Source organism: Aulostomus chinensis, chromosome 10 (genome assembly GCF_037954235.1).
Source record: "Aulostomus chinensis isolate RoL2024-O1b breed Wild chromosome 10, RoL_Achi_v1.0, whole genome shotgun sequence".
In the NCBI taxonomy this organism is placed as follows: Eukaryota; Metazoa; Chordata; class Actinopteri; order Syngnathiformes; family Aulostomidae; genus Aulostomus; species Aulostomus chinensis.
The window spans coordinates 5,664,240-5,678,918 of NC_141329.1; the positions used below are offsets into that span (position 1 = coordinate 5,664,240).

General features: G+C 41.3%; 1 protein-coding gene across 1 annotated transcript; it reads right to left on the reverse strand.

The window, feature by feature from the left end:
- Positions 1-326: 326 nt before the first annotated feature.
- alkbh8 (alkB homolog 8, tRNA methyltransferase) lies at positions 327-13,962 on the reverse strand. Its single transcript, XM_086215747.1, has 12 exons — positions 13,815-13,962; positions 12,939-13,072; positions 12,727-12,827; positions 12,301-12,432; positions 12,090-12,185; positions 11,621-11,725; positions 10,387-10,457; positions 6,955-7,061; positions 4,635-4,795; positions 4,120-4,400; positions 3,270-3,419; positions 327-2,972 (listed from the first exon to the last, which is right to left on the reverse strand). The coding sequence occupies exons 1-12, from the start codon at positions 13,938-13,940 to the stop codon at positions 2,340-2,342; spliced, it is 2,097 nt and encodes a 698-aa protein (XP_086071873.1). The 5' UTR covers positions 13,941-13,962; the 3' UTR covers positions 327-2,339.
- Positions 13,963-14,679: the final 717 nt, after the last annotated feature.

Sequence of the window (14,679 nt, forward strand, 5' to 3'; positions counted from 1 at the left end):
ATCGAGAAACCATGGCGGTTGAAATGCTGTGTATAGTGTTTTGTAAAGAATTTATGTATATTTATTTATGTCATCAGATGCTACATTAGGCTTTTAAGAATGAGTAATATATCCATTTTACTTAAGACTAACTTTTTTTTTAATCTCAAAATATATTTTGTAAATAAAAACAGAAATAAGTAGCATGAAAATAGAAAATAGCACACATTCCAATGAGTTTTCCCCCAACCACAAAAAGCACATCTATAATTAAAAGGAAGAATTTACAATTATTCATGATCATGGGGTAATATCCATGAACAATATTAATAATTCTTCAATTTAGTTTCAACTTCCATATGTATGTAACTGACAGTTAGCCCTCCATAATTTGTTTACATACATCCAATATATGCAAGTTTTGTTTTTGTTTTTTTTCACCAGAGATTTGGATCATAACAACAAATTCCCTTTAATAAACTACTTTTGTAAATTGTAAACATGCAATCTAGTATGTGCCGCCTGATTACTGTACATTAACAATAACAACAACACTAAGAGAATTGCAGATGAGCATTTAATTTCCAGGAATTCACATTGTAGACACAGCGACTGGGCCCCCGACATATTGGTCACAATTTGGGTAATAGGTTCAACCTAACATGCTGTAATATCAATGTCCCCAGACTCTTGGCAGCTGAACATTTTAAATGCCATGTATCCTTCCGCATCACTGAGCAGCGACCGGTGGAAGCACACCTCAAATTGCATTCTCTCTCTAAAACAAATATCTGCTGAGACCCAATAACAGCAAGCACACACGCTAGCACTATCACACAGAAAACACGCTCACACCCACTTTTTTGTGCCTGAAAAGACAAGCACTGCCACAAGACACACAATTCACTTTAATCAATAAACCGTTGTCCGTAAAAGCCACCAAACCTCCCTTGTCTCAGCAATGCAGTGTGTGTGTGTGTGTGTGTGTGTGTGTGTGTGTGTGTGTGTGTGCCAAAGACGACTGAGGAGCCACAGGGGTAATTTATCCACAACCACTGACCAATTACCAACCTGCCACGGAGAGGCCACAACAAACAGCCAGGCTTCACCGCCACCATCAATACGCCATTATCCTATAATTCATTGTGCCTTTCAAACCATCTGGGAAAACTTACCGTGTTAATAGGATGTAGTGTGTGTGTGAGCCCAAGAAAACCAGATTTGATTGTTACTACAATTGACAAACTAACATGGAACATAAAGTCAAACACAGTATTGTTTCATAATCTGTTTTTCTTAATCTAAAAGTAATTCGCAATGACACAAAAACAGATTTCAAATAAATCACATTCCAGAATCTGAAGAGTCAAACATACCAACAACTTTTCCGGTTTTGGAAAAGTGTTTTTTCAATATAATTTTACTGGGAAAGTTTCTGTCACAATCGATACTTTCCATGTATCCCAAATTATCATCGAATACTATTTATAGATCTAGCGGCATCTATCGTATATCCCTCCATGCTGGAGGGATTCCTCCCCTGAGGCTCTTCCTTACATTTCTCTCATATTTTTTTCCCCCGTTGAAAGATTCTTTTTTTTTTTCAGGATAGTTTTTCCTCACTTGATCAACGGTTGAAGGACAAAGGGTGTTGCATCTTGAACCAACAAAACCCCTTGTTGAGGTAAACTCAAAAATCAGGGCTGGACACATGAAGTTTAACTTGGAAGTATGATGGCCATTTTCATCTCGCGAAACATTTCATGTTGCTAGGCAAAAAGCAATGCTGTTAAATGTCAATACAGAGCATTTTCTTCACAACACAAGTCACAACAAGCAAAAACCTGCGTTTTCACACAACATGGTTCCAGATGTAACTCCAGCACATTGATTTCAGTCTTCAAAGCACAAATTCTTGACGGAGTTTTCAATGATTCACCACCACAATGGGCACTTTTTTTTTAAACTAAGATAAAAAAGAAATACATTCTTTAACTTGAACTTGAGCAAACAGCCCACAGCCTCAAATGCCACCTGGGCCCTTTAACTTGAAAAGGTCAGGCACACACAGTTTACAGTTTAGATACAGCTCAGTGAATTCGGAGCAGACGCTGAGGTCAAAGACAGCGGAGGCACAAAAAAAAAGCATTTGAGTTCAAAGCAAAGAATAATTTTGAAGTTTCAGGTTACTGTTATATCCCAAATAACTGATATTTGATGTACAGCAACAGAAGACACTTGAAGACTTCAAACATTTATTTTGTGTTGTCATTTCCTATAAATCAGAAAGATCAAAAAGATGGTTTAATTAGCTCCTTGTTTAAATTAAATTATTGTAATGAAATAAATCACTGTAAAGTTTAGCGCTTCTCTAAGATGACACACCAGTTACCCTGGTCATGGTAGCTGCTCTGCACTTCGACTCCATCCACCAGTGCACATAACTGCTCCAGCTCCCCCTGCTGGAACACGTGGTAATAGCGATGGAAGACAGGCGCTGGACTGTTCTCTTGCTCTGACCTCAGACCGTCTGGGTTACCATATGATCCAGAGTGGGACTCCTTGTTGGAGCCAAGGCCATTCAGGGACGAGTTATCGGAAACATTGTTGGACTTTTCTGTCCTTTTCTCCTTCTTTCCACCTTGTGACTCTCCTCTCTCTCCTCCTGCTTGTCTCCTTGGTGTTTTCCCATCCTTCAGATGCCAAGGAACCAGAAGGTCCCGAGAGCTGAAGGCTGTGCGATTTGTGTGCACACTAAGTCTGCCATCAGTCACTTGACTAACATCTGCGTTTCTGTCTCCTTTAGGCTCCTGGCTGTCCTCTGTTGTGTTGTTGGAGGGACTGTGGTTCCCAGCATGCTCTTTATTGTAGTCTTTGAGGTACTTGGACTTCTGTTGGTTGAATTCTTGTTCAAAAGCCCAAACGTAGATGAGCGCTCGACCTCCAGGCTTCAAAAGTCTCACCAGCTCCCTCACTGCTGCCAGTCGACGCTCCTGCAACACATTCAGACATAGTTTAGATGCTAATTAAAGACGAGACAGAACTGCATGGTGAATTTTAAATGTTATAAATACATCGCATCTCCTAGGCTACAGTGCAGTTTTTGCCAAACATAATGTAAGACTTTGAGCAGACACAACAGACTGCTTAGACTGATGTAATGATGCATACTCCACTGGGAATCAGGGCCTTAGTTCAACAAGTGTCTACACACACAGAGGCACGTATGTCCATTTGTTTTATAGCGTGTGTGTGTGTGTGTGAGTGTGTGTCTGTATCTCTCCGTGCACCTGTGTGGAGAAGTGGTGTATGACTGCTATGGAGATGCAGGCATCACAAGCAGCTGTTTGCAGCGGGACACTGAGGGCATCTGACACAAACACCTGGAAACCTCTCTCAGCACAGATCTGTACCAGTGTGCTGCTACGATCACAACCCATCTGAGAAGCAAACACACAAATACAGAGGAATGAAAGATAGAAGAGCTACAGTAATAACAATAATTCCTTTCACACATTCCATTTAGGGTGAAATTCAATTAGGCTTCACAAGCCAGTCGATCTCCTCCCAAAAGAGACAGAGGTGCAAAGAGATTGTGAGAAATGCTACAACTATGTATGTTTAGCGTGAATCGACAAAGGGAGAGAAAGGGAAAGAAATGGAGGATTAGGGAGAGATGAAAAGAGAAAGCAGAGGGTGGCTGTGAGAGAGAGAAAGCAGGTTAGAGAGTCGCTGAGACTTGTGTGATGATCGCAGCATTCACTGTGATGAGTTCTCAGTTACCGTGAGTCAAGATAAGCTGCTTACACTCACCTCCAAATCCCATTCATGAGCATCCCCGTGTGTGTCTACGCAAACTGGAAATTTAGGATATTACCATGGAAACTGAGCTAATGAAAATAATAACAACCAGCAGAAATAGTGACAAGTACATGCCCTGACAGCAGGTATATTTGGGTCAGGGCCCATGAGCTGCCCTCTAACGGTCAGTGAAGTGCTTTTAAACTGAAGCTTTCAAGTTTCTATCAAGGAACTGTGTGGCGTGTCACAAGGATAATGATGTCTAAAGAACTAGAAATCAAAATTAAATAAATCATATCAATGTCAAATGTACAGTCTGTAATATCAGCTGTCACTCACAGCAATGACCTCTGGGTTGACCCCCAGGTATTTCCCATTTCCACACCCCACATCAGCCAGCACGCTCCCAGGAGAGAGCGAAGACAGGAAGTGGCAAACCCGAGGCCAGGGGGAGTGGCGAGTGCTACTGAAGTGGCAGGCGATGGCATTGTACACCCGGTGCACATACTCCTCCTCCAGAAGGGCTGCATCGGCATGGCAACGGGGGATTGAGGGAGGAGATGGTGCAGAGGTCAAGGGAGCTGAGCGGGCTCCTTGACTGTCACAAGCAGAGGGGAACGCTTGAGAGGCAAGAGAGAATTTGGTTTATGTGGACAGTGACGGAGGCAATACAGACAGGAAGTGATGGCTAGCTGAATGGTTTCACGACTTCACATTTTTCACATAAATGTCATCTGCACTTTGGCTGGGACAATTTATGAAGTCTAAAACAACAAAACCTAAGAGTTGCTGATGTAAGGTACGAACATCTACAGAGCAAATGCACTTCTATTAAGAACATGCCTTAGACTCACCGCAGCAGCAGGGTTCATGTCGGATCTTGCGGAAAGTGAAAGACGTGCGGGTGCCCCTCTTAATTAAGGTGAGGTTGTTGTGGGCGCCGAGGTCACATGTTGTATGAGGAGGGCATTGTGGGTCACAGGCTGGCACCATGTCAAATTTCCGAGGGGTAATCCTTCAATAGACAAAAAACTGTGATGCAGGAGTTGTTTTTTCAGTCTGTGTCCAGGCTGTGAACACCAAAAAATGTGGATCTTCTTATTGGCAATGTCACTGAGGCTGAACTGCAATTTTTTTCTCACGTGGGAGGGGATTCAAACAGAGAAAACATATAGTGGGAATGCCAGAGACAGTCAAGTCAAGTCAATTTTATTTATGTTGCGCCAAATCACAACTAAAGTTATCTCATGACACTTTACAAGTAGAGCAGGTCTAGTACCACGGTACTCCAATGAATTTACACCCAACAATTCTCAATGAGCAAGGGAAGCACAAAGGCTCCAGAGACAAGACAAGTTAGTATGTATGAGTATAGGAGGAAAGAGAGGACAGAGGGGGGTAAGAGAAGCCCAGTGCACCATGGGAGATCCCCCGGTAGTCTAAGCCTCTAGCAGCATATCTAAGGGCCTCCCTAAGCCAGACGTAACTATAAACTTTATCCAAAAAAAGAAGGTCTCATTTCTGCTCTTAAAGGTAGAGAGGGTGTCTGCATCCCAGACTCAAACTGGGAGACGGTTCCACAGGAGGGGAGCCTGATAGCTGAAGGCTCTGGCTCCCATTCTACTTTTAGAAACTCTAGGAACCACCAGTAACCCTGCATCCTGAGAGCAAAGGGTCCTAGCAGGATAATAAGGGACTATGAGATCTGTCAGATATGAAGGTGCCTGACTGTTGAAGACTTTGTATGATAGAAGAAGAATTTTAAATTCTATTCTGAATTTGACAGGGAGCCATGCAGAGAAGCCAGTACAGGAAAGACATGGTCTCTTCTACCAGTTCTAGTCAACATGCGGGCAGCAGCGTTCTGGACCAGCTGGAGAGTCTTTAGGGACTTATTGGTGCAGCCTGATAGGAGGGCATTGCAGTAATCCAGCCTGGAAGTGACAAAAGCATGGACTAGTTTTTCTGTTGCTTTTTGAGACAGGATGTGTCTGATCTTAGCAATGTTAGGTTGATGAAAGAAATCAGTCCTGGAGATTTGCTTAATGTGAGATAAAATGATCAGTTTGGGAGGGACTAAGGTTGACAACAGCGTCCTCTGTTATAATGGGACATAACACAGAATTTAGTGCCAATGGAATCGCTCCTTCAATCCAGCTACAGCCTGATCAGAAAAACATCTGGAAACTTGAGTTTTCCTTGGTGGAGTGTAGTCGATTAATACAAATTCAAAGTGATTAATTAATGGTCAGATAAAAGCCAGTTCTGTGGAAATACAACTAGATGTTCAGCTTCAATTCCATATGTTAGGACGAGGTCGAGGGTGTGGTTGTGACGGTGAGTGGGTTCATGGAAACCAATTGAGTCTAGAAGAGAGAGAAATGCAGCACCCAGACTGTCGTTGTCAACATCCACATGAACACTGAAGTCACCTACAATAATGACTTTATCTGATTTGAGAACTAAACTGGATATAAACTCTGAGAATTCATTTAAATATTCAGAGTAAGGACCAGGAGGACGGTACACAATAATAAATAAAAGCGGCTGTAAAGATTTCCAGGCTGGATGAGACAAACTAAGAATCAGGCTTCCAAATGAATTGAAACTTATTTTGGGTTTGGGATTTATTTCTAAACGTCTGTCAAAAATGGCAGCAACTCCACCTCCTCGGCCAGAGCCTGGAGGAATATGAGTGTTAATGTGACTGGAGGAGTGGATTCATTTAGACTAACATACTCATCATCACCAGCCAGGTTTCAGTGAGACAGAGCAGGTCAATACAGTTGTTGGACATTAATTCATTCACTGATTCAGTTTTTGGCATCAGAGATCTAATATTTAATAGTCCACATCTAATTTCTATATTCTTTTGTGATAATTGTCGTGCTAATTTTGATTAGGCTTTTCTGACTGACTCCTCTTCTAATATTATTTGAGTGAATGAACTGATGCGGTCGGGGGAAAGCTTTCCAGTTATCAATGAAGCCCACTTCGTTTTTGCTGGACACCACCTCGCCGGCGGTTGAACGATGACATACAGCTAAACATGTCATCGCTGGTCTGATTAGGCAGGGGTCCAGAGAACACTACGGCGTCCGAGAGACAGGTCAGTGTATTCAGCAGTCTACTGGTGAAACGCCGATAAGTTCATGATAAGATAAACAGACTCACCCGTGACTCCAGAGGTATCTGCTCTCTCCCTTCATCACCAGGAGGCTCTGACCAGGCAGCATCACGTTAACAACGCGGCCATCAGGATGACGGAACTCCATCACCGTCTATAATGACATACAGATCATTTTTTTGTTAGTGTAAAAGCAAAAATAAAAAAGTGAATGTTCCTATAATCAGCAAGGAGTCAATGGTCAGTTAATGGTCAAAACAGACTCCAGACTCTGATATTGCAAACTGTTTTTTCCTTCAAAACACTGAATGATTAAAAAAAAAAAAATCTAAAAGATGGGAGGAGATAACAGCCGCCGTTGCAGCTCACATCTGCAAAGAAACTTTCCAAAGGTCTTGAATCACACGGTCTGGTTTTGATGTTTTTAAGGATATTCACGTTGGGCATGTGATTATTTTTGATTGGAGCTATATTTTTAAAATGTCTTATATTTACCTTTTTATATTTACAGCACATTGAAATCAATACAAATCATGGCCTCTTTATTATTTTTAGAGCTAAATCAGAAAACATGCTCTTATGGCATTTGGTCGGAATTTATTTGAGCACCACTGTTCTGTGAAATGATCTGCTATATTTTGAGGTATTCCCCCGAGCAGCTCCTCAGATATGGCCTTCATGAGAACGGGACAGACAGACGAGGCTGTATCAGTAATGGATTCTGTGGGTTTATCTGGGTTTGAGTGTATCGCTTAAATATCAAAAGAGAATGAAGCTGCTGCTTTGAGTGACTGAGCAGCAGCAAACCTTTCCTTGTGAATCAGTCTCTACTATGATTCTGCTACTTCATGACTGTAATATTATGAATGAATTTTTTAAAAAAACATCATCTTTCAAACCTCTCTCCTTTTACTCAACTGTTTTGAAGTCACCCACAGAAAAAAAAAGGACAGCGAGAGCTCGTTCTCTCCCTAACAACCAGCCGCAGCATCTCCACCCGAGCGTTGGCGTTTGATCCTAATGTTTCCTTACAGCGCATAACAGCGTGAACTCTGCTGGGAAATTACATTGACACTATTTCAAACTGCATCGCTCCAACTTCTGACAGCAGGAAAATTGGATTTTGTGAAGAAGAGGCTTCTGTGTATGTGTGTGTGTGTGTGTGTGTGTGTGTGTGTGTGCGCAAATGAAAGAACTTTGTGTCTGGATGTAATTGTGACAGAGCTATGCACATGCAATACCAGCAAATGAATCTGATCTGAAACCGCAACTGAAATCTCACACACACACACACACACACACACACACACACACACACACACACACACACACACACACACACACACACACACACACACACACACAGCAATTCTCCTACCAATTCTGTTTGTCTAATTTCTTAACAATCTTATTACACTTGTTATAACATGGAACATTAAGTAATATTAAAGGGCTTAAGGGTTTTTCAAACAATATATCTTGCAATTTCTACAATTTTAGGCCCTTTTCACATGGTGGGGTGTGTGGGTGGGGGGGGGGGGGGTTAATGGAGTTCACTGTCCACTCCACTGCCCCCACCATCTTTGATCAACTACCGTCATGTCATAAAACCTGAATGACAACCCACCAACTCCAACTCAACAGTAAAAAAAAATAGAGCTCATTGTCGTGGCCCCCAATCCAGTGCTCCGGAGGGTTGTGGATCTCCTCCTCCACATCAATGGCTGCTCTACTGCACCATCTAAGGAAATCTGCAACCTGGGCGTCATCATGGACTCCACCCTCTCCTACCGGTCTCATATTAAATCCATCACAAAGTCCACCTTATGAATATCTCCCGTCTCAGACTCCGTTTCCTGAAAGCCTGGTACACACATTCACCTTTTCTTGACTGGACTATTGTAACGGAGTCCTGTCTGTCTCTGTCTGTCCACTCAAACCCTGGACAGGCTTCAGTTCATGCAGAACTCTGCTGCCAGGGTTCAAACTCACACCAGGCCCTGGCAGTACATCACCCCCACCCTCATCTGTCTCCACTGGCTCTCCACTAGATACCAGATCTACAAACTCCTTGTCCTCACCGACCAATCCCTTCATGCACTCACCCCCCGCTACCTGTCCAACCTTCTCAACCAACACACTCCATCTCGGAACCTGCAGTCCTCAGACATGGGCCTGCTATCCATCCCCCGCACCAGACTGAAGAGCTTCGGGGATAGAGCCTTCAGTGTGGCCACACCAACCCTCTGGAACTCCCTCCCTCCCCATATCTGCAATGCCCCAACCCTGGACACTTTCAAATCATCTCTGAGGACCCACCTTTTCATCATGGCCTCTCTCTGTCAGTCTTAATTTGCCTTCCACTTGTCTGTTTATCACCCCTCCTTTCTCCTTCCCATTTCCCCACGCTTATATAAAGCACCTTGGGTACTCTGTAAGCTGCTATATAAATACAAGTTATCATTATTATCATTGTTATTATTCTTATTATCATTAATGATTCAATCATGAATACACAATTATAAATAAATCATGAATGAACATAAGTTAAAGGCAATTATACATGTTGGCACTTGATTGTGTGCTGCATTCACAATTGACAAACAGAACTGTCTGCATGACAAAAATAACAGTTCATCAAATATTTACTGATGTGCAAATTACTCCGGCAGGTTCCTTTTTTTCAGTTTGTAATGAGTAAAACAATCTTGAAATAAGAAACTCCTTGTTAAACGAGTCTTAAATCATGTGTAACGAGATTTTTGACAAGAAATATTCACTCATTTTCTAGACTTTCTGTACTATTTTTTTTGTCCACACACACACACACACACACACACACACACACACACAAGACTGCGCGGTTCCCCTCGATCGGTGATAATCGATCAATGAAACCACAGGAACGTGACTAAATCAATGGTGATTCTAGCTGCTGTGCTTCTCTTCAACACGATGCTTCGTGCTCACACAGTTTTTCCATCCCTTTGGAGGACATCATGTTACCTTACATTTGTTTTCTGAGGATTTCCCCCACCAACACATTTTGTCTTCACCCACTGAATGACCTATGCCATGACCTGTAAATGTGACTCTGTCTTTAGATGCGTTGCATCCATCATGTATTAGAGCCATACCTAAATTCAACAACTTCACAAGGACACTGAAGTGGAATGCATGTTCTTTTAAATCAAGTGTCTCAACAAACCCTTGCAAAGCTGACTTTTCTTTACAGTTTGACACGGTAATTGTTTAATCGGTGTTTACATGCTAGCAGCCTTCCAATTGCTGCTTTCATCATGACCACCTCAGTGTGGTCGGGGTTGAGATGTTGGGGGGGGGGGGGGGGGAACCAAACAACTTGTCAGTGTTATTTCTGGAGGTCAAAACCTTGTTCACATTGACGTTCGTTATGTTTGCATTTGCATGGAAGTATTGACATGTGGAAAACACAGAGACTAAATGGAAACTCTTCATACCTTTGCCCCCAGACTGAGAGACAGGATGGTGTCCTCAAAGGCAGAATGGGTGTCCACATGAGGCGGAATACCTGTAAGTATTCATGTACGACAGATTTAAACACTTACAACACTAGAAGCCAGAAATGTGTTGTTTCGTCTGACTTTGGTGCTGCTGAACATTTATGATGTAAGAAACGTGAAATCATTTTTGTTATTTAGTAATAAACTTATTCAGAAGAAGTTCAGGCAATTCCCTCATCCACAACCTACAATGACAGAAGCCAAAACTGGGAAGCTTCTGCTGCCACCTTGTGGTTAAAACCTTTAAAATCTACTTGAGTTTGAAAATAGGGTGCAGGCCTCGTTCATGAAATATTCCTTCACACAAATTCACTGTGTAATCCCAATATTGTTGGAATCTATTTCATCATTACTCTGTTTTACAATGATGATCAATTTAAGCAATTTTATAATAAGTCCTTTATTCATTTTGGCCGTATCTAATAATTCTAAATGCATTTTTATTTTCATATCTATATTTTTGCTGTTCATATTTCAACCATGATTTCAGTGTTGTCTTGTTCTATATTTTCTCTTCTTCGGTCATTCAGTGTGCAGCGTTCAGTCACACTGTTCTTAATCCAAACTCTCTTCCGTTTGATCAGTCACTTGTAAAGCACTTAGAACTTCTATTTATTTGTTTGAAAGGTTCTATATATACAGAAAGCTTGACTGATTGACAGGACTTTTAACCTTCACTTTAGCTCTTGGCTGACATTTATTGTGTTTTTCTTGTAACAACATTAAAGACTGGAAAAATGAGAACATGCATGATTGACAGTCACACAATAGACGTCAGGAGGAAGGAGTTACAAACAGCCATCAGTCTTTGCTTCCAGTTGTGAGAATATATTAAAAAAAAAAAAATTTAAGTCCTTAAGTGTGTAACATCAGATTTATGCACAAGAATAATTCATGAATGTGGCTCGGTGGTTTTTGACATTCCATTTGTGGGTTCGATAGTTACAGACTCACTGTTCCAAGAGCAATTTTTTCAACTAAATTTATTGAACTTGATGGGTTTTTTTGACAAATTTGCTGCATTTGGGATCAATAGTTAAATAAATGTCACTTATCTTTATTGATAAAATTATGAAACATGATGGTTTGGGTTTTTTTTTTTTTAATTCTTAGGCTGAATATCAGAGTCTGAAGAGTTCTGCAGATCAAATATTTGACTGGAGTCACAAACCCTGTCCAGACTCATACTGGTTGACAGTCAGCTGGTCCGGTACGGTGTTGATGTGTCCGTTCTTCACACACCGCTCCAGCACAGGTCGACACTCCACAGGAATCCCTGAGAACATACATGAACACGTTTGCCTGCATTAATACCACAAACGGCCATCACACTGTAACAGTTAATTAATGATCTGTTGTCGTACAGAAATAATGTTCAGAAATATCTCAATGCAGCCTGATGAACAAGAAATACACAAAACTCCTCTGTTTCACAATTATTTGTGAACACTGTTCACATTTTCTGATTTTTGGCAACTCCTTTTGGGGACTTTGGGGGGAAAAAAACTTACGATGTGATTTGATAGGAATTACTATTAAAAAAACAAACAAACACAAACATATTTGTCGTCCAGGTAAGCAGTGTCAAACATCGAATTGGAAATCAAAACTATGAATATCGTTTGAAAACAGTGTTTCACCTGTAGGTAAAGGCTTGTCTTTGTCCACATTGTTGTTGTCGTAGCGAAATTCAAATCCATAATGTTTGACTCTTCTGTGCTTCAGAGCTTTTTCAGCTAAAAGGACATCAGAGTTAAATTATCGAATATAAAGTTGCTACCATGACTGTAGGTTAATGTAGGTTTATGAGCTACTGCCTGGTTGAAAAATCATGATAACATGGCTCCTCACCGGTGACGTCATCACTGACAAACCAATCTACGGCAGCAAGCAGCAGAGCCTCTTCCTCTGGAGACACAAAGTCCTCCACCAAGACTAATCCCTCTGGTAAAGGCTGGGGTGCCTCCTCCTCTTCACATGTTACTGCACTCACACAAAAGGTAGATAAGACTCAGGCTGCTGTTAAAATAACATTTCCTGTAGCTAACTATTTGGCTGACTTAAGCCAATGTCTTACTACATAACATTCTATGTTGTCAGATTGCCGTTGTGTGCGCGCTGTTAAACGTGCTGCCTCTCGCCCTACTGTGATTTACACAGGTGCTCACATTTAAAAACAAATAATTCACCAACAAAATCGAGAGGTATAAACTATGCATCAAGTGTCACTTTTGGTTTCAATCAAGTATGTGAATGTGAGTGCAGATGTTTAAGTACCCGATTCAACATAGCTGAGATAGAGTGTGACGAGGTTCTCTCCACAATGCAGCGTTTGGCCGTTAAGTTGGGCGTGGGCTTTGAGGGCATTCTCCTCTGATCTACAGGCAGAGCAACAATGTCAGAGTTGATGTTTGCTCCTGATGGCAGAACAGATCCTGAAAGAATGAATTAGCGGTGAGCTAGTGTTGAGCACAAGGAAGCGCTCGTACCTGTATGTGACAAAGGCATAAGGCCTGTACGGAGGCATGACCAGGTTCTCTATCTCGCCCATCTCTTTCAGCACAGCAGACAGCTCCTCGCGACCAACGCCATTTCCCAGGCCACCATTCGCCACCACCAAACTCTACAGAGGAAGACTGGTTAGTATTCATCAGGCTGTTTGACAGAATAGTTTAATTCACCCCTGCACAGGACAAGAAAACCTGCTTCCTTTTTTTTTTTTCTTTCGCTTCCTCTGATGATAACAAACGAACTTTCAATACTTTGAGTATAATGTGGACATCTTAGACCTCCAGTGCATAAAAAGGGAGAATGGATAGAAATTGTTTGTCCGGTGGACAAACATATGAAATATTTGTGGATTCAAGTATTTACTGTAAATATCTAATAAGGGAGAAGAGTAGATAAGGGTGTAACGATTAGAATCTTGTTCACCAGAAAGTGTAGTGTAATTTTAAATATCTGTGGATAATTTTAAGTACTGGTTAAAACTTTACAGTATTTCTAGATAGTATCTTATTTTCTGCCTCCCCATATTTCCTGACATCTGATCGTTATTACTTTTTGTTTGATGCTGTTAAGAAAAGCTGTAATAATATTTCATGTGTAATTAATAAAGATGGATTAAGATCCATACTGCTATTATTCTCATAAATATGAATGGAAACCTAATATGAAAGCTAACGTCAGCTGACAAGCGGGTCTTCGTTTTTCTATCTAGATTAAAAAAATATATTGTTTAACTGTGTATTTTTAGCGTTTAAATACCATGCAGGAGTGAATGTTGACAGTGGCAAAAGCCACATGTTAGCTAGCTCTCTTCAAGTGTCCACTTCCTGCTCACAAATGCCGGGGGTCTGCGTTACCTTGGTGGGCTGCGATGTCGTACTGATTCCTTCATGTTTCAGCAAAGTGTGACTGGCTTTAATTTGTTTACGAAGAACTTTCTTTTCTTCTTTACTCCTCCTGACAGCCTTCGAGTTGTTTTCCATACTTGGTTCCACGGTACGCCGGTTTAATTTGTCCGAGTGTAACGCTCCTCAGAGGCTGATAGTTCCGCCTTTCGAGCGAAGCGACATTTGATTGTTTAAGAATTGTTGAATTTGAAGTATTTGTCTTCAATTTTTAGTTTATAATCTTAGCACTTATGTTTCACTTAGGCTGTATAAGTTGTCATTAGAAACAAAGGAAAATAAAGGACATGAGCCAAAACAGAAGTAAACAACAATGGCAAAACCAAGTCACAGTGAATTTGTCTGTTGGCAGGGTAAACGCAGGTGTAATGAATAAAATTAATTATGGTCCTTTTTATTTAGATGGGCCAGGAGATACTGTTACTGTGTATGCACTCACTGGAATGGCTGTGAATGACACAGTGTAATACTACTGTAATTATTTTTACCCTCAGGGTTGCTTTTGTTCTTTTCTGTTTGAACCCATCTAGAATTCAGCCCTTAGTGGCATGCATTGTTTTGGCTTGTGGCTCCAACATATAGGACCTAAACCATGATGACAAATCCATGCAGCGTGCCTCCCTAATCTCCCATCAAAAGACGAGGCACCAGGGAATCCCTCTTTATAGGCCCCACTAACTTGATACTATGGGATAAAATAACAGTACAGGGTGGCTATCCTGGGGAGGTTTTATCATCCATCATCAGACTCCACTCTTGTATTACTGGTTCATGAAAATTACAATGGGTATGAAGCAGTGGTCCACAATTGTTTCAA

Bases quoted from the DNA above. Each gene is read 5' to 3' on its own strand.
- alkbh8 (XM_086215747.1), bottom strand. From the start codon at position 13,940: ATGGAAAACAACTCGAAGGCTGTCAGGAGGAGTAAAGAAGAAAAGAAA. The intron at 12,186-12,300 runs GTGAGGAGCCAT...ATGTCCTTTTAG, and splicing joins TGTCAGTGATGACGTCACCG to CTGAAAAAGCTCTGAAGCAC. The intron at 3,420-4,119 runs GTGAGTGACAGC...TTTGCTTCTCAG, and splicing joins TCAACCCAGAGGTCATTGCT to ATGGGTTGTGATCGTAGCAG.